General features: G+C 30.4%; 4 protein-coding genes, 1 long non-coding RNA gene and 1 other non-coding gene across 20 annotated transcripts; 4 read left to right on the forward strand and 2 right to left on the reverse strand.

Moving 5' to 3' along the window:
- On the forward strand, positions 1-2,807 carry LOC105144205 (migration and invasion enhancer 1). 10 transcript variants are annotated; one of them, XM_011052964.2, is made up of 5 exons: positions 393-551; positions 800-900; positions 974-1,086; positions 2,389-2,486; positions 2,591-2,807. In XM_011052964.2, exons 3-5 carry the CDS (start codon positions 1,058-1,060, stop codon positions 2,749-2,751), a joined length of 288 nt encoding a protein of 95 aa, XP_011051266.1. In that variant the 5' UTR covers positions 393-551; positions 800-900; positions 974-1,057; the 3' UTR covers positions 2,752-2,807. The 10 variants fall into 10 exon arrangements, with proteins under 10 accessions (XP_087258759.1, XP_087258753.1, XP_087258782.1 ...); XM_011052963.2 differs by having other exon boundaries at positions 800-888; XM_011052965.2 differs by having other exon boundaries at positions 428-581; positions 800-888.
- On the reverse strand, positions 2,504-8,601 carry mal (molybdenum cofactor sulfurase). Its single transcript, XM_011052967.2, has 7 exons — positions 8,353-8,601; positions 6,269-6,419; positions 5,524-6,195; positions 4,453-5,435; positions 3,635-3,829; positions 3,351-3,568; positions 2,504-3,278 (listed from the first exon to the last, which is right to left on the reverse strand). The coding sequence occupies exons 1-7, from the start codon at positions 8,435-8,437 to the stop codon at positions 3,093-3,095; spliced, it is 2,490 nt and encodes an 829-aa protein (XP_011051269.1). The 5' UTR covers positions 8,438-8,601; the 3' UTR covers positions 2,504-3,092.
- Positions 6,386-9,929, forward strand: LOC147911088 (uncharacterized). The gene is made up of 2 exons (XR_015544052.1): positions 6,386-6,473; positions 8,328-9,929. It is a non-coding gene; the product is annotated as an uncharacterized LOC147911088 (long non-coding RNA).
- Positions 9,214-27,860, reverse strand: LOC105144204 (molybdenum cofactor sulfurase 3). Of its 6 annotated transcripts, none has more exons than XM_087402562.1 (9): positions 25,749-27,860; positions 16,549-16,653; positions 14,781-15,105; positions 14,012-14,162; positions 13,259-13,927; positions 12,242-13,206; positions 10,594-10,779; positions 10,315-10,517; positions 9,214-10,247 (listed from the first exon to the last, which is right to left on the reverse strand). In XM_087402562.1, exons 3-9 carry the CDS (start codon positions 14,875-14,877, stop codon positions 10,062-10,064), a joined length of 2,457 nt encoding a protein of 818 aa, XP_087258688.1. In that variant the 5' UTR covers positions 14,878-15,105; positions 16,549-16,653; positions 25,749-27,860; the 3' UTR covers positions 9,214-10,061. The 6 variants fall into 6 exon arrangements, with proteins under 6 accessions (XP_087258688.1, XP_087258706.1, XP_087258698.1 ...); XM_087402580.1 differs by lacking the exon at positions 25,749-27,860 and adding an exon at positions 16,731-22,137 and having other exon boundaries at positions 10,315-10,478; XM_087402572.1 differs by lacking the exon at positions 25,749-27,860 and adding an exon at positions 16,731-22,137 and having other exon boundaries at positions 10,315-10,481.
- TRNAS-GCU (transfer RNA serine (anticodon GCU)) lies at positions 18,991-19,072 on the forward strand. Its single transcript has one exon. It is a non-coding gene; the product is annotated as a tRNA-Ser (tRNA).
- Positions 22,758-24,537, forward strand: LOC105144203 (uncharacterized). The gene is made up of 2 exons (XM_011052960.2): positions 22,758-22,896; positions 23,352-24,537. The coding sequence occupies exons 1-2, from the start codon at positions 22,885-22,887 to the stop codon at positions 24,204-24,206; spliced, it is 867 nt and encodes a 288-aa protein (XP_011051262.2). The 5' UTR covers positions 22,758-22,884; the 3' UTR covers positions 24,207-24,537.

Below are 27,860 nucleotides of genomic sequence, written 5' to 3' on the forward strand. Positions count from 1 at the left end.
ACAGTTTTTAAAATAAACACGGACTATTAATATCACTCCATGTTTAGCGTTTCACAGTTGGCAGCCTTTTCCCCTGACGCGACATTCCTAGCAGAGACGGCGGAGATTTAGAGAGAGATGTTTGCAAAGTGAGTACACCATTTTATTCCTTCCACTATGATTTGATCTCCTTATTACTCTGACTGTGGTCAAAGTCTCGCTTACAAATGCTTTGAAGCATTTGATGGACCAATTACAATAGAAGAAAAAATTTTACAAACTGTTAAAAAACGCTTCAAAGCGTTTGCAGCATCGTACCTTCAGTACTGTGCCGTAAAAATTGCATGTACATACATTTTAACGTAATTCTCTATGCTATTTTATCGACAAGATCAGAAAATGGATGTAGTCACGTAGTTTCCAACCAAAAATGGATGTACTGGCGATTTCGACGGTGACAAGAAAAAGGCAGACATGGCCTTTCTTAAGTTTCTCTCAGTTTCTGACGGAATCAAGTAGAATCTGGGATCTGGGATCCGGGATCAAGAGAGAGAATTTAATAAGTACCATAGGCATGTATAAACATGTATATTTAATAACGAGTAAGAATATTGTTTCATTCATTCATTCATTCATTCTATTGTATATATACGTCCCGATTTTTGTTTTCTTTTATCACGCAACACGTGAGTTTTTTAATTCATCGATTAATCGCAAATATAGCTTTTACAAGACGAAGTTACATTTGTCCATAACGCGATTGATTAAACGATAAATTGATATCTTAATGAGAACGAAAATGATTGTTTACTGTGCATAGTTGCTGTACTGGATTCTATTTTTGATGATGCTACTCAGCTACTGCGTGTGTCAACAAAATATAAAAACAAAAAAACACGTGATGTTAATGTATGCACATCGGTATTATTTTTATTATCGATTATTGTATACATAGATTAGGTTAGATTATGCTCTAATAAAACACTGTTTTTAGTGGATAAATTGTCAATAGTAGGTGGACAAGTACATTGATGTACTACAGATCCATGACTTAAAATATGATAAAATAGCAGAAGAAATGAATGTAAAAGTTGACGTCGAATATTGGTGAGTCCACAATCATTTAATTTTAATAGAATTCTTCATTAATCCATATTATAATCAACAGGATTTAAATTCTCTTTTTAGATATAAAAGTACATCTTATTCTTTAATCCTAATGTTAATATTATATTTATTTATATTATTTATAGAAATCATAAGAAAGAAATAATTTAATTAAGAAATAGAGCACGTTATATTATATATTAAGTGAATAAATTTAGAAATTTTATAAATATCCTAGCAAGATGTTTAAACATAAGTTATTATATAAATAATACAATTTATAATATTAGAAAGATTTTTAATATAAATATTTATATTTATCTGGAAACTTAAGATTCTCTTAAGCAAGGAAAAAATATTTGATCTTTGTAATAATACTTAGGACCACAAAAATATTTTTGGACACAAGTTAGAATAGGTACTTATCTATTATACATTTTGAATAACTGATTCTAAATTCGTAAGCTGTTTTGCTCCATTACATTTTTAGATAATTGAAAAGAATAGCAAATCTATAAAATTGAAATATTTAAGAAAGAAGCAAAAGTAAACACGACATTAAAATACAGTTGCAGAATTAATTTAAATTTTGATAAGTTAAACAAAGTGTAAGAAACAAAAAAAATTTCTTTACTAATATTAGATATTATATTAGGTGTTGGAATTAATTCGTAGCGTTTTTAATGAAAGAATGTTATTTATTTCACATGAGCATTAAAAAATACATTAATGAAAGTACTTCCCATCACTTGTAAAACGCTACGAATTAATTCCAACACCTAATAGTTTAACAAATCATAAAACAAATCAGTTAAAAAATTATTTTTTTATAAATGTAATTAAATATTCAATTTTTATATTGTGAGCTAGATGCATGTTTATGCTTAATAAATTTGCTAACGATTGTCACCATTTTGCTAAATCTTAAATGTATGTCTATTTAATACATTTTTTAAATATAAAAATTTTTAATTTGGTTTATTTTTTGCTAATTAATTATCAAATAGAAGTTTTTTACAACAATTATTATTTTTATTTATAATTGTTAAAGTAAATAATAAATTTTTTTTTAATGTGGTCGTGAATATTGGGAAGTTTGCCTTGTATCATTTCCAAATTTATTTAATATAAAAGATAATATAAATTCATTTAATATAAAAGAATATATACTTATTGAAATTGTTTCTTTAAGATTTCTGTAAACTATATACATGAATATAAAAGAATATTAAACGTACTTTTTTAAAAGACTTTTATTTATAAATATATCTTCTGACTAAATAAATTACTATAATTTTGCAGTGGTTCGTGCGGGCACAAGAAACACTTTCTTGAATTGGCAGAGGAAATAAAGAAAAATGTCCCCAATGCCACTGTCTCTGGTACAGCAGGAAGGCAAGGCAAGTTACAAACAAAACACGAATATGAAGCATATAATCAGAACTAGAGTAAATACAAAACACAAATATCGAGCAAATGAAAATCTTATAATTGTTATTTTTAGCCTCGTTCGAAGTGCAAGTCAACGATGAGCTAGTATACTCTAAACTCGAAACTCTCGCGTTTCCAGACTTTGGTGCAATTGCGGATATGATCAAAGATGTATCTGCGGGTAAACCAGTGAAGAAAATTGAGCATCAGGCTGCAGACTGTATATTATTATAAACACATTTTATTATAAATCAGGTATAAAATAAAAATCATTTTATTGATAGAGGAAAGGAGGCCCACATATTCTTTTGCCCTCTTATTCCATAACCATAATCTTTTTTCTTCTATAGTTTTTTTTTTTATTGGAATCTCTTTGTGACTAACAACCTTGTATTAAAGTAGCTAATATATGAATATTTACTGAGTTATTTCAATAAAATATAATAGTATTTTATTGATTATTTTCATAATCCCTCCCTTCCTCTACAGTACTAAGTACTTAATAGAACAATATAAGATTCTTCTGTAATTTGCTCAGGATTATACGTAAAGTTCAGATAATCATTTAGAAATTATTAGGAACAGTAAATGTGATCGCCAATCTTAAGCATACCCTGCGTATTCTCCAATCTAGTTAAGTAGATTCCAAATTTCAACTTTCCATGGAACTTTTCCGCTAATGTTCTCAATGGTTCGATAGTCTTTTCACCAGTTATTTGATCAATGCATATCATTTGACATCTTGTGCAAGGACCATTTATCTGCCAATTAAATAAATGCGTTATAGCAATATACTTCGAATTAATAGCTTTGTGAATATAAAAAATTCATACTTTAAAGTTATTATTTCCAATGCGAATATGTTCCCATTTCATTTCATCAAAAGCTTCACAGCCTTTCACAATAATGTTTCCTCTGAAGCGATGCACAGCTGTATCTTTTATAAAATCTAAGTCATGAGATATCTTATCACTGAGCCATGACACACTTGCTTCGTTTATTGCTAAATATTGTGCCTGACTAGAAAATGATAACTCTGTCTTATCTAGTCCTATAAGAAAAAAATAAGGAATTTACGTAATCGTAACTTTGAACTTGAATATTTTGACATTTGTACCTTTCTTTTCTCTTCTGTGACTTTGTCGTACTAGCCTAAGTTTTGGTTTGCCAAGTGCTAAACTCAACCATTCAGAAACTTCTGATCCGCAATCAATACCTTCTACTCTGCTTTCACATATTCTACTTTGACATATAGGATGTTTTATTGACTTTCCATAAGTATTTTCTAAAGAAATTTCGATCATTGGCATTCCTAGAATAATTTATTATTATTATGTCTAAGTAACGCTACATTGAGGAAATGTTGGAACGAAGGCAATTATCACGAATTGTGCAACAAAAATTTTCGAAGGTTGAAGGATTCCAACATTGTTTTTTACAGAATTAAGATATGTGCAAATAAAAAATCCGATGTATTTGATTTCACAAGAAAATCGCACAAAAATGAAAACATTTACTTTTGGCTCGATAATTATTACCTGAAGTTAAAGCTTACTTGATATAAAAGTTTTATAATTTATATGAGTAGCATAAGTATCCACCTCGAATTACTTGAACAATATTGAATTTGTAGATTGAAAGAGCCTAAAAGAAAATATTTTAGGTTGAATGTAATTCACGTGTATTACTTAGCAAAGAATGATAAACAGAGCAGTAATCGTATCTTTAATAAATGTTTCAGCTTGCAAGAGTACTGCACTATATCAGATAAGGATCTAACACGTTTAGAATGATCTACACGTTTGAGTGAGACAAAAAATAATGTAAGAAACTGAGTTAAAAAAAATCTATATTATCGATATCGAAGTTTAACCGTCGCTTCAACATTTCCTTAAATTGCAGATTACTAAATCTACAGAACTTAATCATTATTACCTGGATATGTTAATTTCATAATTTTTTGCTTTTTAACAACAATCGGCTTCAGCAAACATAAATTCGTATAATGTTTTTGCGTCAAGCAAGTTCCAGAAGATGTCATTATCATCCACTCTCTATCATATTCTAGACCTTTTGAATTTAAATTCCATGAATCTGTAATTTCATATGCTCCACATGATTTGATAGGATATATAAATAACCGTTGTAAGATACATTTATTTATTTGCGTATTTATTTTATTAAAATTTATAAAATTTCTAATATTATGATCAAGATTTTTATTTTCATTATGGAAATTATTCTGAAAATTATTTACATTTTTTTCGTTTTTTATAATACATGAAACAGAATAATCTATATTAGTATTGTAAAAATTCTTATATATATGATTTTTAAAAATTCCCATCTTGTGATCTTTCCACCATTCGGGAAATTTTCTGATGCATGGTTTGTCAATGAAACATTTGGTAATCATGAGTAAGATTGTCTGAACATCCTCTATTGTAGACATATATCCGAAGGAAATTCTCACTGCTCCAGTTGGTTTCCCATTTATTAAATCTGCGATACCACCGCACGTATATCCCGCCTCGTAATTTTGAAGAATATCTTTAGTCGAGAGAGATAAATGTCTCTGACATGCACCGGGATTACAAAAGCAGCCTGTCCTTAGATGTATCTTAAATATTGCTGCCATATTTAGAACTTCCATGTATCCTACATATTCACCATTGGAGCGCATAACATTAAATGTAACAATGCCACCTTGCGATTTGCGATCCTCATAATCAGAATCAGAGTAGAGCTTTACGACTGGTTTGTCATTACAATGATGTAATATTAACAGGGAATGATGCAAAGTTTTAGCGAGTGAAAAAACATGTTTTGATATTTGATCCATAGTTAGTTTCGAAAGTATTTCAAAGCCATATTGTAACGATGCGATAGATAGAAATGGCACAGTTCCATCTTCAAATCTGTAAATCAAATTGTTTCAGATAATCAATATGATATGAGAACGCCTGTTTCAAATAATTTTTTGGAAGTCATGCTACTCTTACTTACCTTTGATACAATATTTGACGTTTTCTATGAAATCTTTCAAAACTCAGAGCTATATCCACAGTACCGCCACCATAATACATTTTATCTAGAACATCTGAGCTTTTGTTTTTAACCAGCAGAGCGCCAATACCGGTGGGATAGCCGAACATTTTATAAAATGATAGACATACAAAATCTGGTTTGTAAATAGACAAATCCAATTTATTCGTTGCCGCGAAGCTAGCTGCGTCGAGTAGAACGTACCATCTGGTCGATGGTTTTTTAGCAAAAACAGAAAGCGCCCCAGCATGCGTATCACTGATCCATTTTAGGGGATACTTCAATCCAGAAAAATTGCATTGCGCAGAATACACAAAAAGAGAATTACTGTTCCGTTTTTCGTTGGAATCATGAATAGTAGTTAAACGTTGACCGAGAACTTTAAACGCTTGATCATGATTTAGGCAAATGACGTCGGCTCCTCTTGTCGCGACTACATCCCGCATCCCGAGAACCGAAGTGTGATTGTCCTGTATGTAAACAAAACTTCCCGAATGTGAGGACGTTGCTAACTTGTTGTTTTCATCCGTTGTAAAACGAAATCCTTCCGCGATTATCTTTAAACTCGCTGTGGCACCCGAAGTGAAGATGACACTGTACTCATCAGGATTCGTGTTGAAGTGACTTAAAACTCTAAGAATAATTATTCAAATTAATTGTAAATTCGTTGTTATATTATAATCGTCCATTTATCTGTGACTCTCACCGGTATCTCATACGTTCGATAATGTCTTGCGTCAGCGAACTCCCAGTGGAATGGGGATTTGTATAGAGAGAGCCATGCAAATTGGCACTAACATTTCTAATCTGCGTATCCGAATACAGAGTTGTGCCCGCGTGATCCACGTAGCATTCGTCTAAGGATCACAGAAATAATTTAGCAGCATTTTTTATATAACATCATTCATACGGTACGTTTCCCTTGTATTAAATTAAATTTAAAATATTAAATTGAAGATCATTTTTTATCATATAAATGTTATTATTAATCTTATAGTGATAAATCAATAATCCAGTATTGATTTTTTAATCACGATAGAAATATTTAATATAGTAAAAAGAATGCAGAAAATATTAGTGAAATATATTTGCAAAACATTTTAAAGTTATCGGACATTCTTTCATTAGGATCTTTTGGTCAATTTGGATTATATCTTAATGAAAACGTTAAAGCATCTATAATTTTTATTTCAATTAATGAAACAAAGTGAGAAACTAAGAAACTTCGAGTGAGAAAAAGTATAATACAATTAAGAAAAGTTGCATATCATCTAAATTATCCAAATGTATGACGTAATATAGGCACATCAATGCACAGTGCAGGTATTATTCTTACATGTACCGTCATTGTGCAGTGATGGCGCTACGAAATGCCTTAGACACAGAAATAAATCTTTTGGAGAGAGGAAGAGAGAGAAAGCGAGAAAGACGTGATTAAAAGAAGTATTATATTTTTAATTACATAATATTATACTAAATAGTCAAAAACGTTTTGAATTACTTTCCACCGTTTTTATTTTCAAATTTATTTTTATATATAAATTTATTTAGAAACCACAACAATTATTCTTTAAAATAAAAATCATCTTCGATAACCATTCGTCACTATTATTACCAATACTGTCAACTGTCGTATTTCATCATCTGATGAAATGACTCCTTAGACGCGAAGAACTCACGACAGTCTATCTCAACTTACTCAATAGTTTTGAATCATATCCTGGCAAGAAAAGTTTCATTGAACGAAATAAGCCGTAATTAAACTATACAAGATAAGGATTATATATCGGGTGCGATAGGACTTATAGAGCCGTTTAGACGAATAGTGTCTAATTAAACACAGCTAGCAGACTGGTAACAGAATAGTTATTGAGCATGATAGTTTTTATTTTAAGGAATAATTATCATTGTTCTAAAAAAATTTGTAAAAACCATTTTTATGTATAAAATTCAATGAGTGATTTAGAATCTTTTTTGACCTAGTAAGATTTTATCATTCAATTGAAAGCACATTGAAAAGCACAAGTAAAAATAACAAAATTAATATACCTCATACATCACGTTGAGCTCCTAACACTGCTGCTATTTTAACTATTGATACTTATGCAATTTTAATTTACTTTTTATACTCTATCTGAATGTACTCATTTCTATACATGGATGACTAAATCTACGTATAAAATAGTTCCAAATCTATATATTGGGTCATCTAAAAAGTATTCGCGGTTTTTTGTCACTAGATGGTGTTGATGTCAACACTATCTAGTGACAAAAAACCGCGGATACTTTTTAGATGACCCAATATAAAATAGACGAAATTTATTTACTTTAATATTATTTAAGCCTGAAGTCACGAAAATATTTAAAATTTAGAAGAATACGAGAAGTAAAATTAATTTCTTCAATGACTCAATGACTCACTCACACGAAAACCGGCGGAAAGAGTGTCCGGAAACTTTGAGACGTACTGTACAATAATAAAATCTCATTACGTAAATAACTTATAATGATGTCATCACGCATGTCCTTGTCATGTCACTGTCACGTAGTTGAATCATGTATCAATAAAATAATCTATTATAAATGTAAAGATTTCAAGAAACCATTAATGGAAATGCATCGATGTCTAATAAATTACCAAACTAGTAATTTTATAAATAAAGCAATAAATCAGAAGTCTGTTTTTTGTAACTGAACTAATGTACACTCATATTTAAAATGAAACAGATACATATTTCAACTTTTGAAATTTAACGAAATTTTAGTACGGGTCTTCCCTGAGCATCTCACCTTTAAGCCTTGAGAATTCGTTCGCGAGCGATCGTACGGTGGCATCATCGTAAACTGGTGTAAATTCCACTATAATGTCCATCATGTCTATCGATTTGCGTACCAAATCTTAGGAGCTTGTAGCACACACTGAACTCCAGAGGTCCACTTCCACTATCGCGACAAAGATTAGAGACACGTAAGCTATTACTCAACCGGTTTTTAAGATTCAACTGCGGTAACTATACATCGTCGCAACCAAGTAATGACGTAAAAGAGATTGGACGGAAGCAATCGTGGACGACGTGGACACGCGCGACTGCTCGCGCGGCGCGCTATTTCATGTTGTATGTTCGCTCGCATGTTCATTGTAACGGAGTAATTAACGCAGATAAAGGCCCAATTCCACCAATGTAGGATTAATTTTGATTTTAGTTCAATTTACCTTTTATTAGGGATTATGCACTGGATTTCCGGTGCATCCCTTCTCTTTATTATTTTCTAAATAAATTAAACCAAGATTGAAGTTAATCTTACATTGATGGAACCAGTTCTAAAAGTGTTCATGCGAAAGGCAAACATCGTTATCGAACAAGAAACTTGCGTCCCTCTCCAACACGATATCTATTGTAGACGTATAAAAGACGTATAAAATGACATAAAAAAAGTTCTGATACTTTATCGCTTCGTTGGAGATATACAAATTCGAAAGTAAATAAATGATACTTATCATGGTATTGCATAACAAGAACATTATCAATGACTTACTGTATTTTACTTAACTTTGTTATATTTGTTAAATAATATTTTATAATGGTTAAAAACATTATAAAAATTAAAATAGTGAATAAAGAGCAATGATAGTCGAGCAAGAAGTCAGTGTTTAGTAATGATAATTGTATATTTCACATGAAATCAAATTGACAAAAATTCAAATATGTCGGCTATATTTACATCAAGCTATCTTCCCAGCTAATGCTAAATATTTCTTAAATATTCGTAAAATGTTCCTAAAATCTCAAAATATCATTCCAAGAATATTCTAGAATATCTCAAAATATTTATAGAATGTAAGAACAACATTTAAATAATACTATGTAGTTTATAGTAAAAATTACTTTGAATCGAATTAGATAGATGTTTCTTATAGATTTACAGATGCTGAAAATAATGTTGCAATTGCAGTATCTTTAGAATAAATTTTCTCACAAACGTGACGTGATAGAATAATTTTATTTACACATTCATTTTTAGCGACAAAAAATCTATAGGAAAATCTATAAGAATATTTTCCGGAAAAATTTTTTTCTCTGTAAGACTTTGTCCGTTCGTGGTTTAGAAAGAAGTTTAAATTTATCGGACAATGTAATTACTAATTAAGTAATTAATATTCAATACTCTCCTATTTTATTCTATAATCCTAATCTTCTTTTCCTCTTTAGTTTTTTTACATTCTGTATATGCAAAAAACTTCTACTTATAAGCATAATTAATATCATCATTCTATAGTTAGTAAACTTGTATTAAAAGTAATTATGTCAAATGCATATATTTCTACAGAAAGTTATTTCAATAAAACTAAAGTCCATAAAATTAAATTCCCTTGTTTTCTTTATACAGTACTAAATATTTAATAGAACATATTAAGATATATTACTTAATGGAACATATATAGAGAAATTCTTTTGTATTTTGCTCGTGATAAATTTCAAATAATTATATAGAAATTATTAAGAACAATAGATGTGATCGCCAATCTTAAGTATACTCTGCGTGTTGTCCAATCTAGTTAAACAGATTCCAAATCTCAGCTTTCCATGGAGCTCTTCCGTTAATGTTCTCAATGGTTGCTTGATGATTTTTTCGTCAATTATTTGATCACCTATCATTTGACATCTTGTGCAAGAGTCATTTACCTACCATTAAATGCATTATAACAATATACTTTGGATTAATAGCTTGGTCAATATAAAAAGTTCATACCTTAAAATTGTTATTTCCAATGCGAACATGTTTCCATTGCATTTCATCAAAGGCTTCACAACCTTCCACAATAATGTTTGCTCTAAATTGATGTACTATATCTTTTTGAAAATTTAAGTCATCAGATATTTTATCAATAAACAATGATACACTTGCTTCGTTTACTGCTAAATAAGATGCCTGATTAGATAACTCTGCCTTATCTAATCTTATAAAAGAAAAAAAATTAGTTTTGTATATAATATAAATAATTACAACTTAAAACTTTGACATTTGTACCATTCTTTTGTCTCTCACGATTCTGTCGAATTAATCTAAGATTTGGTTTGCCCAATGCTAAACTTAACCATTCAGAAACTTCCGATCCGCAATCAATACCTTGTACTTTACTTTCATGTACTCTGCTTTGATATTCCATTGACTTTTCATAAACATTTTCTAAAGAAACGTCAATTGTTGGCCTTCCTAAAATAATTTACTATCATTTATGCAGGATTGGATACTAACTAGTTAAAACGTTAAAAGTCACATAAACAGTTAAAAAATTAATAACTCTTAACTTTATTTACTTTCAAATTTTAATTTATTAACTTTTCTTTTTAAATTAAGATTTTTATCTCTCTAATCGCGCTAATATTTCATTTTCTATAAAATCTTAAACATTAAAGAATTAGTTTTGAAAAAGCTAAATGATTACTGGGCGCGATGCTCGTAGTGCCCACAAATGAACATACATTACACATATAAAACGCTGCCCTGATGAAAACAAAAATCGGAGCATAAATCGAATGTAATGAAAGATTAATAGAAGCGTAAACGAAACTTCTAAGAGGTGAAAATTGAAACAATGAAACATAAAAGAGACGTTTCTTCTTTTACATTCCATTGTTTCAATTTTCGCCTCTTAGAAGTTTCGTTCAAGCTTCTATTACTCTCTCATTACATTCGACTTCGGTCCGATTTTTATTTTCACCAGGATGTCAATATTATTGTGTCATATTATCCTTATTTTATGTCTAACGAGCAATAATGAAAGAATAACAACTTTTTATTTATACAGGGTGTCTCGAAATTTGAGGAAAATATTATTACAGTGTGAAACTTTGTAATTAAGTCAAAAAATCCTCTACCACCATTTTGCAATTTTGGCAATTTTCCAATTAGAAAATACAGTACTGAAAAGCTAATAAAAAATTCTGGAAAAATTCTTAGAGCTCTATGAGAAGAAAATAAATAATTTTTGTTTCTTGCTGTTTTTCTGTAAAGTTGATAATACTTGAGTAAAAAATTATTGAAAATCAATATTCAGCGATATTTAATATCTTGTCAACTATTGTGAAAATTATAAACTGGTAGAGGATTTTTCAGCTCAATTTTTCACGAAGTTTCACGCTGTAATAATATTGTCGAATTTCGGGATACTCTGTATATAATTGTCAAGAATGTGCTGGCACGATCAACACAAAAAAGAACAAAAATTACTTAAATTTTTAAAAATTATGTCTTATTTTTTCTTTTATAATGTAATATTTAAATATGAAAATACTTATGTAAAAATACTAAAAATCATTTTTTTTATTGTACAAGAAATATATTTGTTACTTTATATAATTTACAAATAAAATAATATTTATCTTGATGATTTATATTGTAATTGTTTCGTTATTTAAATCAATCTGATTTCAAGAAAAATTAGTATAGTCTGATTTCATAAAAATAATATTTTTTTAAATTAACTTTTTATTTAACTTCAGTTAATTAAATCTTAATTGAGTTCATTCAATTTTTAACTTAATTAAATTTATTTTATAAGACATTAACTTTGACTTAATTTAGTTTAAAAAAACATTAACTTTGCTAATATAATACTATAAAGCTATTGCAGAATACTGTAACTTATTCATAAAATTTAGCCATTATTATGTACCTGGATATGTTAGTCTCATGATATTTTGTTTTCTAAGAATAATAGGTTTAAGCAAATATAGATTCGTTTGATACTTTTGCGTCAAGCAAGTCCCAGAAGATGTTACTATTGTCCACTCTCTATCATATTCTAGACCCTTCGAATTTAAATTCCACGAATCTATAACTTCGTATGCTCCACATGATTTGATAGGATATATAAGTAACCGTTGCAAGGTACATTTGTTTATTTGTATATTTATTTTGCTGGAATTTATAAAATTTCTAATCCGATCAAGATTTTCATTTTCATTATGGAAATTGTTCTGAAAATTATTTTTCTCTTTTTTTGTAATACGTGGAATAGAATAATCTACATTAGAATTGTAAAAATGCTCATGATTTTTAAAAAGTCTCAATTTGCGCTCTTTCCACCATTCAGGAATTTTTCTGATACACGGTTCGTCAATAAATTTGGTAATCATAAGTAAAACAGTCTGAACGTCTTTAATTGTAGACATATATCCGAAGGAAATTCTCACTGCTCCAATCGGTTTCCCATTTATCAAATCTGTTTCACCACCGCATATATATCCGGCCTCGTAATATTTAAGAATCTCTTTTGTCGAAAAGGATAAATGTCTTTGACATGCACCGGGATTACAAAAGCAGCCTGTCCTAAGATGTATCTTAAATGATGCTGCCATATTTAGAACTTCCATGTATCCTACATATTCACCATTGGAGCGCATAACATTAAATGCAACAATCCCTCCTTGTGAGCTACGATCTTCATAATCAGAATCACAGTAGAGTTTTACAACTGGTTTACCATTACAGTGGTGTAATGTTAATAGAGAGTGATGTAGAGTTTTGGCGAGAGAAAATACATGTTTTGATATTTGATCCATAGTTAGCTTCGAAAGTATTTCGAAACCATATTGTAATGACACGATAGATAGAAATGGCACAGTTCCATCTTCAAACCTGCAAATCAGGTTGCTTCAGATAATTATTTCAAAATGCTGTTCTTACTTACCTTTCATACAATATTGAACGTTTTCTATGAAATCTTTCAGAACTCAGAGCGATGTCTACAGTACCGCCACCGTAATATATTTTATTTAGAACATCTGAGCTTTTGTTTTTAACCAGCAGAGCGCCGATACCGGTGGGATATCCAAACATTTTATAAAATGATAGACATACAAAGTCTGGTTTGTAAATAGACAAATCCAATTTATTCGTTGCTGCGAAGCTAGCTGCGTCGAGTAGAACGTACCATCTGGTCGATGGTTTTTTAGCAAAAATAGAAAGCGACCCAGCATGCGCATCACTGATCCATTTAAGGGGATACTTCAATCCAGAAAAATTGCATTGCGCAGAAAACGCGAAAAGAGAATTGCTGCTTTGTCTCTCGTTAGAATCACAAGGAGACGAAGGCTGACTGAGGATCTGAAACGCCTGATTATGATTCAGGTAAATGACATCAGCGCCTTTGGCCGCAATAACATCTCTCATGCCAAGGACCGACATGTGATTGTCCTGCACATAAACAAAACTTCCCGAATGCAAGGACGTTGCTGTCTTATTATTTTCATCCGTCGTAAAACGGAATCCTTCCGCAACTATCTTTAGACTCGCTGTGGCGCCCGAGGTGAAGATAACAGTGTACTCATCAGGATTCGTATTGAAGTGACTTAGAATTCTGAGAATAGTGATTCAAACTAATTATAAATTTGTTATTATATACGCGCTCATTTATCTGCAGTCTGCAGCTGTAATCTCTCACCGATATCTCATACGATCAATAATGTCGTGCGTCGGTGAATTCCCAATGGAATGTGGATTTCCATAGAGAGAACCATGTAGATTGGCGCTAGCGTCCCTGACCTGCGTTTCTGAATACAGAGTTGCACCCGCGTGATCCACATAGCACTCGCCTAAGGAAAAAAATATGGAAATAACAGCATTTTTCAATATCACATTCATTTGATATGTTTCCTTTGTATTCAATTAAATTTAAAATATAAAACAAATGTAAAAAAGATCTGCATTTGTTATCAAATAAATTGTATTATTAATCTTCTTGCACGTTGCCGCACCTACAGTACAAGAATATATATATATATATATATATACGGTTATGATGTATTTATATGTTTCTAGAAATTTTCTGAAAATAAATAAAATTTGACAGATATAAGGTACTCAAATTCAAATCAAAATAACATGGCAAAAAGTTTTCGAAAAATTAAGTAAAAATGTTATGTATAACGTTTTTATTTTAAAGAGTCGTTACTGAGACGTAAGGGTTTAAATATAATCAATTATAGATCACATTTAGACGATCACCTGCCATCTATAAATTACGCGTGTGATAGTATTAGTAAGCGCACCATTCAGTATTTAAATATTATTCATCTAATGCCCGTTTCTACCAATGCAGTTTAACTTTAATAGGCTATTAGCATCTTAAGACATTACTTAAGATAGCCTTATAAAATAAGAACGGATTATGAATATCGCTCTAAAAAAATCTCCTCCTCCAAGCATCTTACCTTCAAGTCTCGTGAATTCGCGAGCGAGTGATCGCGCAGTGTCATCATCATATACCGGCGTAAATTTCACTATATTCTCTATCATGGCGTCCATCATATATCGATCAATTTCGTGTAAGATCTTAGGATCTTGTGATGTATTAGGTGTTGGAATTAATTCGTAGTGTTTTTTAATGAAAGAATGTTATTTATTTCACATGAGCATTAAAAAATACATTAATGAAAGTACTTTTAAAACTTATAAATACTTTGTAAAACGCTACGAATTAATTCCAACACCTAATATATCAAACACACTGAATTCTAGAGCTGCACTATCGATACGCTGAAAATCGAAAATATGCAAACAATTGTTCAGTTTAAGTTTCAATTACAACCGCTGCGTACAAGGATTAATGAAAGAAATCGAACCATCAACATATATATAGAGTGCATTCAATACTATAATTTCATTACTATACGCTCACTAAGTAGTTAAGTATTGCTATTTGTGAATAGCAATTTAACATAATTAATTGGATCTAAAGGTAAGATAATCTCAACTTGCCACTGCTACTTAGCCGCTCAGTGAGCGCTTTTACTACTGAATACACTTATTATTCATTTTATATATATATATATATATGAATAATTAGGATCGCGATTTTCCTCTAAAAAAGAGGGAAAAAGAAAAAATTAATATAAATAAATAGAAGGACTACGAACCAGTTAAAAATAAATTAAGAACATTTAATATTCCAAAATAAATATAAAGAAATACAATAACAAACGTTTCGATGCCGATCGGGTCATTCTTAATGTTAAGATGTTACATTCAAAAAATTCTAATATTACATAATTTTGAAAGCGTCTTAACATTGAGAATGACCTGATCGGCATCAAAACGTTTGTTATTATATTTCTTTATATTTATTTCGGAATATTATGTATAAATGTATTCTTAATTTATTTTTAACTCGTAACTTTTTTATTTATTTATATATTGGATTATTTATTTATTTATTTATTTATATTGGAAAAGAAAAATTTATTTAAAAGCACTATTTTGTTAATCAAAATTTTATTGAAATATTTTTATTAAAATATATTATAGATATCTCTTTTTGTTAATTATTAATATTATCTATAATAATCATTATATTTCTTGTTTAATTTTTTCTATATGTAATTTTTTATTAACTATTATTCGTTAATTTTTTGTTAATTAGTTAAAAGAAAAAAATACATTTCTATATAAAAATAATAAAAAATAATATATTTCCTTGGTATTTTATGCAAACTTTTTTTACAATAAATTATTAAATTTCGATAATCCATACTGTAATTATTTTTTCATTTAAAATAATTTAATTTCAAAAATTACATTTTAATATAAAGTATTTTTATAAAATAACTTTTAATCTAAAACTAGAGTCCTAGATAAAGGCTTAAACACAATAGGCACAGGCAATAGGCAACAGGGAATAACGAGCCATCTAATCAGAACTATGGAATATAATATCGAACTTACACACTAGAGCTTTGGACGACTCATTATTCCCTGTTACCTGTGCCTATTATGTTTAAGTCTTAACAGAAGCATAATTAAAGCATATTTAAAGGTTATAATTAATCGTCCAAAGAAAAAATGGCGACCTGTGTTTACATCTGTCATTCCACAAACGGAGTGTGATTTCTATAACAATAGTGTTTCTACTGACCATAAAGAAATACTGATTCTCTTTGGAGACTACAGTACATATCAAGATTTAAAAATAGTGATACTTACCGAGATAGAATCCTAGAAGATTATCCGTAGAAAAAAATGGCGGAACCAATCAGAAATCGAGACAGCGGTTGCGCTTCTCTGTTATATCTAGGACTCTATCTAAAACTTAAATTAATTTTATAGATCATTAACTTCAACTTAGGTAGTAAAAAAAGATTAACTTATTTAATCCCGATATTTACCTATCTTTTAAAAAGACGCTCTTTATATAAAAAATATGGCGATAGAAATGTTATTCACAAATCATAACATTAAAGATGCCGACTGTTGCTATCTTAACTGTTTCGTGTTAAACTGTCTCCTGTGTACTACCTCTTATTCTACAGTAATTATATTACTGCTTAGTTCGTTTATATATGTCAGTAGATCGAAAAAAAACTAATAATATGCTCAGATATTTATATCATAATGAATAATTAAGAGTATCCGCACGTTATTTAACTTGATAAAAATCAAAGTGACCTTTTTAATTAATATGAAAAGAAAGAGCATAAAGAACCACAGCACAAGGTGTAGTTAGTGATATTTAATTATTCTTGCATTACGAATTACAATAAAAACATTAAACGTTTCGGCCACAATCTGGCCATCTTCAGTAAAATTAATAATATTGTTAAGACGCAGAGTTACATCAAGTTGGAATCAAATTCAACCCTCGTGTATTATAATTGTAAAGATCGTGTTTGCATCAAAGCGACGCTGCTTCATAATAATGTTAGAACGTCAGAAGTCATGTAGTAAAAAGTGTAGAATGAGAATTTCCAGATTCTAATTTACAATAATTTATTTTATTATTAATATCTTTTAAAACGGAGTATAAAACAAAGGAAACATTACCATTTTACAGCAAAATAATCGATTAATTACAAGTATACTCATTTCACACATAGAAATTTGTCGTGACACTATGTGTTATTGGTCGTATCACATATTTTTCCGCTATTTATACCCATGAATCGAATAATTTATATAAAATGTCTGTTTATCTTTCTCTTCTAAAGAAAGATCTTTCTCGCACTTAATAAATAATTCTAGAAACTTCTAACTAGAACTTTCTAAACTATTTTCGTCTTCCCAAAACTCGTCTTCAAGTAGTTAGAATCAAGCATCGCAGAAATAGGTGGAAATGTCAATGACATTCATTCCGGTTATCTTTTTTATTATTGTAATAACATTTATATTAGGTGTTGGAATTAATTCGTAGCGTTTTTTAATGAAAGAATGTTATTTATTTCACATGAGCATTAAAAAATACATTAATGAAAGTACTTCCCATCACTTGTAAAACGCTACGAATTAATTCCAACACCTAATACTTTAGCAATGATTTTCACTATAACATAGGAGTATGGGTTTTCATATTAGAAATATCTTGGGTATCTCATATTACGATTTCCATGCCCTATGGTTTTACGATCATCAAGTCTAACTATCCCGTATTTTTCTAACCTTATTCTATCACAACATAAAGAATTTATTATCGACTATTTATTTATTAAATGATAAACAAGATTTAAAGGTTCATCTCAATGAAATTTAAAGACATGCAAATTCTAAAATCTTGTTTTACAATAACTACAAGCATGATCTAATAATGAATTTTCTACTAAATAGTTTTCAATCCAAGAACAATAAATTTATAGTGGAACCAATAGATAGCGTTTATTAATTTAGCAAAACGCCGCTATCTCAGATTAGGCGCTTATCTTATAACAGGAGACTTTCCTCTATATAATATAATACATCCCGCATATAAGTATCTCAACATTTGTTGGTTGAAATTTTTCGACACGTTATGTTTAGACGCTATTATATGTATAAACATAAAATAAATGATTAGACAAGTAGAGAAGAACAGCTATACAATCAGTAATTAATATTAATATTTCATACCATACACACGGTATCATATTATTTTATAAATTCATTGATAAATATATAAATTAGTGATATATAATTTAAATAATTTATATAATTATATATAATTATATATAATTATATATAAAATATGTCTATATGTAACATATTTATAATAATATAATAACATTCTTTCCCGGATAATAATTTATATATTAATAAATAAATAATATTTTTTTAATCGATCTCGCATTTTTACATAAAAGATTTATCAGTGCTATACAACATTTGCAGAAATTAATAAGAGAGAAATTAATAAGTTGCAAAATCGTGCCAATTTATTCAACTCTAATAAAAGTTACGTTTTTAATTAATTGTTTTTTATACAACACACGTCAATCGCTAACTGTTGCTTTATGTAAGACACATGCCACGCCGTACATTTGCAGATATATATTTTATCGGATAGTAGGTCCTCCTATTGTTCAAATCTTTTGTAATTTATGAAAATTGTAAAATAATAATGTTGCAATAAATCAAGATGCCACGATTTACTACAAACATTTCGAACCTCTCAACGTGCGTGACGAGGTGGCCGAGTGGTTAAGGCGTTGGACTGCTAATCCAATGTGCTCTGCACGCGTGGGTTCGAATCCCATCCTCGTCGAACTTTTTTTTATTTTTTTTCACAGAGAGCAAATTTAATGTTACATAAAACAGTTAATAATTCAATATTTATCAACTGTGTATTATATGAAATTTAATATTTATACAATAACAAACTTAACAAATTCTGCAGAAACAAATTTTTTTCGAGATTTTTATTTGTTTGGCTTACATTCATTGAAACAATTTAATTTTAAAATACTATTTTGTTTAATATCAATTTTTTAGTTTTATTGTATTAAAACTATATTGTTTGGCAAAAAAAAAACATGATTATTTGAAATAATAAGTACTCTTCGATGAAATAACATTTCAATATAAAATACTATTTTGTTTAATACTAATTTTTTAATTTTATTATATTAAAACTATATTATTTAGCAAAAAGAAACACGATTATTTGGAACAATACTTTTCGATGAAATAACATTTTCTTTGATTATATTAAATATTATTCTATGAAATAAAATGTTTCTTTGCAAGAAAATATTTAGTTTTAGATATAGGATAAGATGTATATAATTTAAAGTAAGATATGCATTTAAAAAGTTTTAAATGACCACACTTTTTAATTTAAACATCAATTTAATTAGACTATTTCAATGAATATATTTCTTTGGATTTAATAAAATTTGTTAAATTTAAAGGAAACTTTATCACAAAATTAACATTTTATGATAATTCGATATTAATTATACATACGTAATGTATAAATAAGTTTCATAAAGAAATAAATTCTTAATAAAAATATCATTGCATATTTATGATGATATGTATGATAATTTCAACGTTAAAAGAATCTTGTGGTAGCATCTTTATCATTTGTCATATATATGATCATGCCTGAGCGCATGAAATGTCAGTTGTGGAATTATTGAACTTTAATTGCTACTAAAAATATCTCGATATTTTTGTATTAGGATTTTTCTAAATTACCTCAAGAATATGTTAAAAAGATTTGTGATATTAATGGAACATTTTGTATATAACAATAAGAACGTTAATAATAAGAACTGTTTTGCATATGATATTTTTTATATTTTTGTAAGAGGTCAAGAATCGTTACATTTATTGAAAATAAAGAATTTCGGATAATATTGGGTCACGGACGGAAAGACGAACGAATGTAACCTCCGTGTATAGTGTACTTTTACAAAGGAAAAAATTCGACATCTTATGTGAAGGGGTATATCTGTCCATGACCTAGCGCCATCACCTAAAGCGCAGTGGTGACCAACTTTATGACAAAGGGCTGATCATAGCGATCTCTTGTGTCATACAAATTTTGTGTCATACGACTTTTGTTAACTTTTCGTAAATAACTTGATTGAGTCTTTGAAGGTCTCAGGGACATTTATTAAGATGATTTCTTGAAAAGAAATTGAAAAAGCATTGTAATAGCAGGGTTTGGTTTAAACATAGCATGATTCGGTATCTTTCATAAATGTTGAAACAGACAATTATATTGAAACGCCCTACGTTTGACGTATTGAAGGTCCAAATTACATAAGCATTTATAAAGAGTAACAACTTATGAAGATAATACTCGTAAAATGTTACTCTTTGCAACATGACAATTTGCCTGTCTTTTATCGATATTATATTAAAAATCGATTAAACGTAATTTATAAGTGGAACGTTGAGTAGAAATCATTCATTTTTTCTCGTATCTGTTATCGTTCCATTTATCATTTATTGGCTTTAATCTGATATATTGTAATTACGCTGGTATTACTGTCGAGTATTTACGAAAGAAAAAGATTAAGTTCTCCTGTAAATTTATTCAAAATTTTCCATTTGTATGTGCTCATCGTTAAACTTAATTGCATTATTTGTTTCATTGAGATATAATAATCAATTCTTAAAATTGGCGAGACAAAGAGCGAATTTATATGCGCGATGGTCTCTTTGCCTCATTTTAATGTATAACAGAAACCATTGTTTTTCTTAAAAATACATGCACGGGGGGAGAAAAAATTCACCATGGATGTTAATTCCATCTACGCCATATATAACAGCAAATTCCATTTGCAAATATAAAAATAGCAAATTATTTGCACGTGTAACAAATATTCATTCTTTTTCGTAATCATAAAAATTATTTACAATAAATGCAAAATATTTATCAAATATGCAAATTTGTTTTCTATAAATATCAAACAAATTTAACAATCAAATTTTGTAATTCTTTCACGTTCGTAGGAAATCTTTTCCTTTAGTGTAACATTCGAATTAAAATTAAAATTTATTCTCCTCGAGACTGCGAAATTGTCCACAGGCGATCACGCCCATTTTTGTATCTATAATAATAGCATAAGCAGAGCACCTAAAAAGTATTACGTATCTCCACTGTTACACATATGACACCGCTTATGCCGATACGGGAATTTGGAGAAAGTGCGTCCTTGGCGAGTCCTACAATATCATGGTGAGTTTTATATAAATGTATCATATATTACGTAAGAAGAGACTTACAAAAGTATATACGAGAATCGCACACCATCTAGTTTCCTTCTTTTTAAAATTATTTAGATTAATCGCACGTACATGTCATTACGTATTCATATATATATAATTTGTATGTAATTTGTAGGTAATTAAAACAGAGTAAGATTTGATTTACACGATATTTTTTTTACTAACGACTAGCTAATCTTCTAGCTAGAAAAGGAGCAGCTAAAAAATATAATTCTATAAATTTTTGAAGAGAAAAAATTAGCACCGAAAATATAATTATATCTTTTATCTCTTATATAATTATATCTTTTTAGCTACTGGTCTTTTAGTTTGCTAGAAGACTAGTTGCTAATAAAAAAGTATCATGTAAGTCAAGGCTAAAGCATATAAAACTAATCACATGATTTCTTGAATAATAAACATGCATGTCTGCTCTGATACATAAGTATATCTTTGAATTTGATTCACTTAACAATGCAAACACTTTGAAGTATTCTTTGATCAGTTCGTAAAATTCTTTCTTCTGATTAATCAACGAAGCATTTACAGCATTAAAGATCTCACTTTTAGAATGTTCATGCATTATTAGAGCATAATAGCATGCTTATCATTCAAGGAATTATGCATCGTGATTTTAGCTTAAGAGGAAAAAATTGCCTGTTTGTCACTTTAATGTCGAAAAAGAATTCAATTTATTCACGTAACTTCGTAAAAAGTGCCATAATCTCTCTATTTTTATATAAGAAAAAATTGCTAATTGCACGCAGAATTTAATTACGCAAGTATATATCTTTTAAGAGAAAAATTCTATTTGTAACGTTACAGATTACAGATATGTTTATTCAAAGAAACGGGGCGCACAAGAGTAACATAACCGATGAAATCGAAAGTACAAATGCATCATAATGTTATCGATACACGTTTACCTTATTTGTAAATGTCGCGCGTATTTGTCGAATGCATTGCACTGTCATGATACCAAGAGTGAAAAGTAATTAGCGGTAAGCGTCGCGCGCCCTCGACATTCTCTAATAAACCGTACAGCGCCAGATTATCTGCAATTTGAATTTCGTGAGGAGCCACGCCCGTTGCTCATTCGTGTTCCCCCTCGAGCGATCATTCTACCTCTCTTTTACGCCTCCTTTCGTATATTCCTTTCTTAATGATATCCCACAAAGAAGTCCCATATACATCTCCCTCTTTCGACCATACATCGACCATGCCCAATCATCTCCAGCAAGGTAAGTGCTCTCAAAATTCGATTGAACCCCCTACAACTTTACCCGCGTATAAATAGTGGCCGACAGCTACCATTTCGGCAGAAACTCAGTAGTTGTTCCACTTCAGACGAGCAAAATGGCATTCAAGGTAAGCACGTCGACTTTGTCGGGAAAATATATCGGTATTTTCTGATAACGGTCGGAAAGAAAATAATAAATTGCAAATTTCAAAATTTTAATGATAGCATTCTGAGAAAAAAAATATATTGAAAGAATATGTAAAAGAACTACAGTCAAACAAATAATCAAAGCATCTATTTCACACATTCTATATTCTATTCATATTTATCATATTTTTACGAAATAGTAACGAATACAATAACGTGAAATAGAGCTAAAGAAATAAACTAATGTATATTAATTCAGTAAAATGAAATACATAAATAGATGACGTGCGTATAAATAAACTCTGATTTTTTTTTGCTATCTTACTTTATCTCACATTTCTTTGAAAGCTAAATCTATAAAACAGTATAGAAATATATATCAAATTCCCTCACAATTTTGATATATTATCTATGATTAATCCATTCTCTTTCGCAGTTCTTATTGCTCGCAGCTTTCGTTGCGGTAGCGAGTGCTGGCGGACCAGCGGCGTACGACATCGGTACATTGTCCGCTGACCACAGCAGCATCGGCTACACCCAGGAGTCGACGCAGAAGGGCTACGCCGGTCAGAACGTGGTGTCCTCGTACAGCCGCGCCGAGGATTCCGCACACTCGTCGGTACGCGTGAGCAACAGCCACGTGAGCAACGACGCCCTGCTGGAGCAACACGCCATCGGCTACAGCTATGCCGCGCCGGCCTTGGCCAAGCCCCTAATCGCCGCACAGCCCCTGATCGCCAAAACCGCTTATGCCGCCGCCCCGGCCGTAGCGACGTACACCGCTCACCCTGCCCCGTTACTCGCCAAATCCGCGTACGCCGCTGCACCTACCTACGGATACGCCGCCGCACCCGGCTACGGATACGCCGCCGCATCCGGCTACGGATACGCCGCCGCACCCGCCTACGGATACGCGGCCGCGGCCGCGCCGATCTTGGCCGCGAAGACGGCATACGCCGCCGCACCCGCTGCTTACAGTTACGCCAGCCCATTCCTGGCCAAGACCTACGCCGCCCCAGCCCCGCTCATCGCCAAGACCGCTGCGTACACCACCTACACCGCGCCAGCAACCCCCCTGATCGCTAAGACCGCTTATGCCGCTCCACTCGCCGCTCCACTCCTAGCCAAGTCCTATGCCGCCGCGCCGATCGCCGCCGCCCCGGCTCTCGCATACTCCGCTCATACCGCGCCACTAATCGCCAAGACTTATGCCGCTCCTTACTCGTACGAGACGGCTGCACCCGTAGTACACGCCACCTTCAGCGGCTTCGGCACTAGCTATGCCTGGTAAATGATTCCAAAACTGCAAATCTTTCACGATCGATTGGCGTGATTCGTTCCTCTGACAGTATCGTATTTTCTTCTGGTACACGCGCAACATTGTCTACGTAGATGTGTATATAATATTTATAGTATATAATATTTTTATATTTATACCTCATTGTATACACGTATATTCTATTCTGTTTCATGAAAATTTTCAATAGAATCCTTCACATAAGAAATCTTCACGCGGAACACGTATTTTAAGGACAGAACGTGCTGTCCATATTTACAGATTAGCTGCGAACAGGAATTTTATTGTATTAAATATAAATAAAACAATTTTGTTAACACGAGAACATTTTTTTTATTTTTTAATTCACATGTAACACGTCATTTCTAATGCAGATAAGCAGGCAGTTTAAATAACGAAAGATGATCTTCCGATCAGTCTGGATCAGTCATCTTTACGAAGTCGACATGAGTAATTTTGTTTTCCTATTTGCATATTTCTTTAAGTGTGAATGAGGAGATGATCGTATTGATCTTGGTGTTAAAGAGCACGAGACTGAATCGTATATCTACATGAGCCATCGAATATCATTAATTCGGAAAGTAATACAGGAAAGAAAGTCACGTGCGTACATGGATTAAGCAGTAAGCACAAAAGACTAGGAATGAGCTAGCTGAAAAGCATCCCGATATAGAAGAGAATGAATGAAGTGTCATTTAATTTCCAGTTGGAATTCAAAAGAATTTGCATACAATGGATGATCGAAAAATACATCGATTGTTCCCATAACGTTGTTGCACGAATCCACTTGAATAGTCGGCTTACAGGTCGACTTTCACGTATGACCGGTTTTTCGCGTAAACATCAGAACATAATGATGAAATGATCGATTCGTGATATAGTTTCTCATTCGAACAGAATTTTCTTTTATTTAGTCAACGCTATAGATTTATAAATAAGTTTCGCTGCAGGTATATATAATTGATCTTTTCTGAAGATCTTAAATTATTAATTCTACCTAATCATGTTTACATTTAGCAGGATTGGCAAATGTTACTTTTCAATTACTTTGTCCATTTTAGAAAAAAATAAGTTTGTAAAAATATAAAAGAATTGCTCATACACAATTATTATAATTTTATATATAATTATACATAAGTAATTTTTTTACAAATTAAAAAAAACGAAGAACATAAAAAACAGCACAGGTTGTCGGTTGTGAAGATTAAAACTTTATTCAATAATAAATTATTTAAGCGTTTATCAATACCCATATCAAAAAATAAGCGATTAAACGTTTCGGCCACAATTTGGCCATTTTCAGTAATTAAACATCCTCTTAAAACGCAAAATTTTTACATTTAGTCGAAATAAGTACAACGGTCATATGTTAAAATAGATTAAAAGTGTTCTTATTAGTGTGATCGTGCGGCAATATTACAACACCAACTTATACGCCAGGACACAGTAGAACAAGAATTTCCAGATTCTAATCAGAATAAAATTTATAATCTCGTTAATCTATTATACACGAAAAATAAAGAGTAGATGCGTTACCTGTTTTACAGTCAAACAACGAAGCGGTGGATCTCAGACATTACTTTCGTACAATTAAAATTTAGTCGTGATATTGTGTGTTGTTACTGGTCATATCACGTATTTTACCACTATTTATACCAAGTGAAACTTTCGAAACTACCAGAACAATCCTTGAAGGAAAAAGAGAACCTATCTAAACAAAGGAAGATCACAAATATCGGGTAAACCTTCACTTTGCTTATTGATGCCTTTTGTTTGTTTCTTTATATGAATCATTTCTGAAATTCTTCTTTTTATCAACGATCTTCTGTATCTAAAATTTTAATGTAATTAATGTAATGTATTTAAAATTCTCCCAATCTAGATTATGCATCTCGCTAAGACGATGACGCGAAACTACGGAGATCTTAGAGGACGGTTTCTTTATGTCGGTTTTATGTTCCTTTATCCGAGTTTTTAATTTTCGTTTCGTTTGCCTACATATGATGATTCATAGTTTATACAATTTATTTTATAAACTAAACCGCTTTTTTCATGCTTTGAAAGAGAATCTTTTCCTGTCTTAATAAACTTTGTTCATTGTGTTCATGGATTTATAGGCTATATTAAACCCATGAATGTGTGAAAGTGTTTTCATGAATGTGTTTTTGAATTTTTCGGATACCCCACCAAAATACGGTATCGTAAAAAATTTTTTTTAATTAGAGTTCGAATTATTTTTACCATGGTTCTCTTCCAAGTTAATTCTATTTGCTAAAGTTTTAATTCTATTGTTTAGTGAAGTTTTAATCTTCACAACCGACAACCTGTGCTGTGGTTTTTTATGTTCTTCGTTTTTTTTAATTTTTAAAATTATAACCACTTTTATTTAAGACATTTTTAATTTTTTTACATTTTTCCAAACTCGATTTTTTTCTAAAACAATAATGCGACATTTAATCTTTTAATTATTTTTAACGTTTTCACATTTTACTATTATTATTTTTGTTAAAAAGTAATTTTATAAAAGAAAGAAGATGTATGAACACGTATGGACATATTTAATATAAAATGATATATATTTATGAATATTTATACATCTTTATATATATTTATATATGTTCAAGCATGACAAATTTTTTTATTGCGTTATCACCTACTGAAAAAAATAAGTAACGAGTAACGCGTAATGTTACAAATAATAAGTAAAAAGTAATGCGTTGCAAATTTGGAGTTATTTTTTTCAATAACGAATGATTTTTTCAATCTATTATAAGTAACGACTTTTATAATTGACTTTTATAATTTTGATGACTGTTATCGTCATAAAATTCACAATGTCATTACTAAATCGTTATTACAACAAGGTAATGATCAACAAAGTAATTGCACTACAAGTAATGTGTTACTTGTCAACCCTGACATTTAAGTATTTGGTAGTAAAGAATCCTTCGATTACAAATTAATAACCGCTCGCATTATTTTATAAAATTGTGAAAGCGAGTAAAGTGGACTTGTTAACGTAACGAAAACGCTTTTACTTTTTAATTAACACATGTCGCGTCATTTCAGGTAAGCAGACATCAATTAATGGTTCAAGTAAAAAAAAAAACATGAATTCTTAAAATGAAGAATTCGGGAAAATAATGCTGTTCAAATGGCTCAAAAATTTTAGAATGTATTATGTATATATGATGATAGTATCATATCAAGTGAAGCAATGCAAAAGTGCAATATAAAGTTTTGTTCGAGAAATATTATTTTAAGAGATGACATATAATCTTTTCAATTTCAATAACGATTTTAAAACTATTGATAAAACAAACTCGTTACACAACAAGAACATTGGCAGAGATATATTAAGCACATTGCAACTTATTAGCAAAAATAAAAATTGGAAATCGAACTTAAGAGGAAAGTGGCAAATGCATAAATAAAACTTATTCTAAAAGGCGAAAATTGAGACAATAAAAAATGTAAAAAGGCGTTTATATTTCTTTTAGATTTCATTGTCTCAATTTTCACTTTCTAAAAATTTCGTTTACACTTCTGTTATTTCTCCTTTACGGTAAACTTATGCTTCAATTTTTATTTTCACCAGGGAAACGCAGGAATCTCTTTAATCTCGCGTCTCTGATTGAATTGCCGCCA

Source organism: Acromyrmex echinatior, chromosome 1 (assembly GCF_024713525.1).
Source record: "Acromyrmex echinatior isolate Ae372 chromosome 1, ASM2471352v2, whole genome shotgun sequence".
NCBI lineage: Eukaryota > Metazoa > Arthropoda > Insecta > Hymenoptera > Formicidae > Acromyrmex > Acromyrmex echinatior.

What these genes read in the sequence shown, in the direction of transcription:
- mal (XM_011052967.2), bottom strand. Translation starts at nt 8,437, where the DNA reads ATGATGGACATTATAGTGGAATTTACACCAGTTTACGATGATGCCACC. An exon ending in CGAATTCTCAAGGCTTAAAG is followed by an intron (nt 6,420 to 8,352) that starts GTGAGATGCTCA and finishes TGTGATCCTTAG; the next exon opens with ACGAATGCTACGTGGATCAC. An exon ending in CGTCAAATATTGTATCAAAG is followed by an intron (nt 5,436 to 5,523) that starts GTAAGTAAGAGT and finishes TTTGATTTACAG; the next exon opens with ATTTGAAGATGGAACTGTGC.
- LOC105144204 (XM_087402562.1), bottom strand. Translation starts at nt 14,877, where the DNA reads ATGATGGACGCCATGATAGAGAATATAGTGAAATTTACGCCGGTATAT. An exon ending in CGAATTCACGAGACTTGAAG is followed by an intron (nt 14,163 to 14,780) that starts GTAAGATGCTTG and finishes TTTTTTCCTTAG; the next exon opens with GCGAGTGCTATGTGGATCAC. An exon ending in CATGAGACTAACATATCCAG is followed by an intron (nt 10,780 to 12,241) that starts GTACATAATAAT and finishes AAATTATTTTAG; the next exon opens with GAAGGCCAACAATTGACGTT.
- LOC105144205 (XM_087402633.1), top strand. Translation starts at nt 410, where the DNA reads ATGGATGTACTGGCGATTTCGACGGTGACAAGAAAAAGGCAGACATGG. An exon ending in ACATGTATATTTAATAACGA is followed by an intron (nt 582 to 799) that starts GTAAGAATATTG and finishes TACTGTGCATAG; the next exon opens with TTGCTGTACTGGATTCTATT.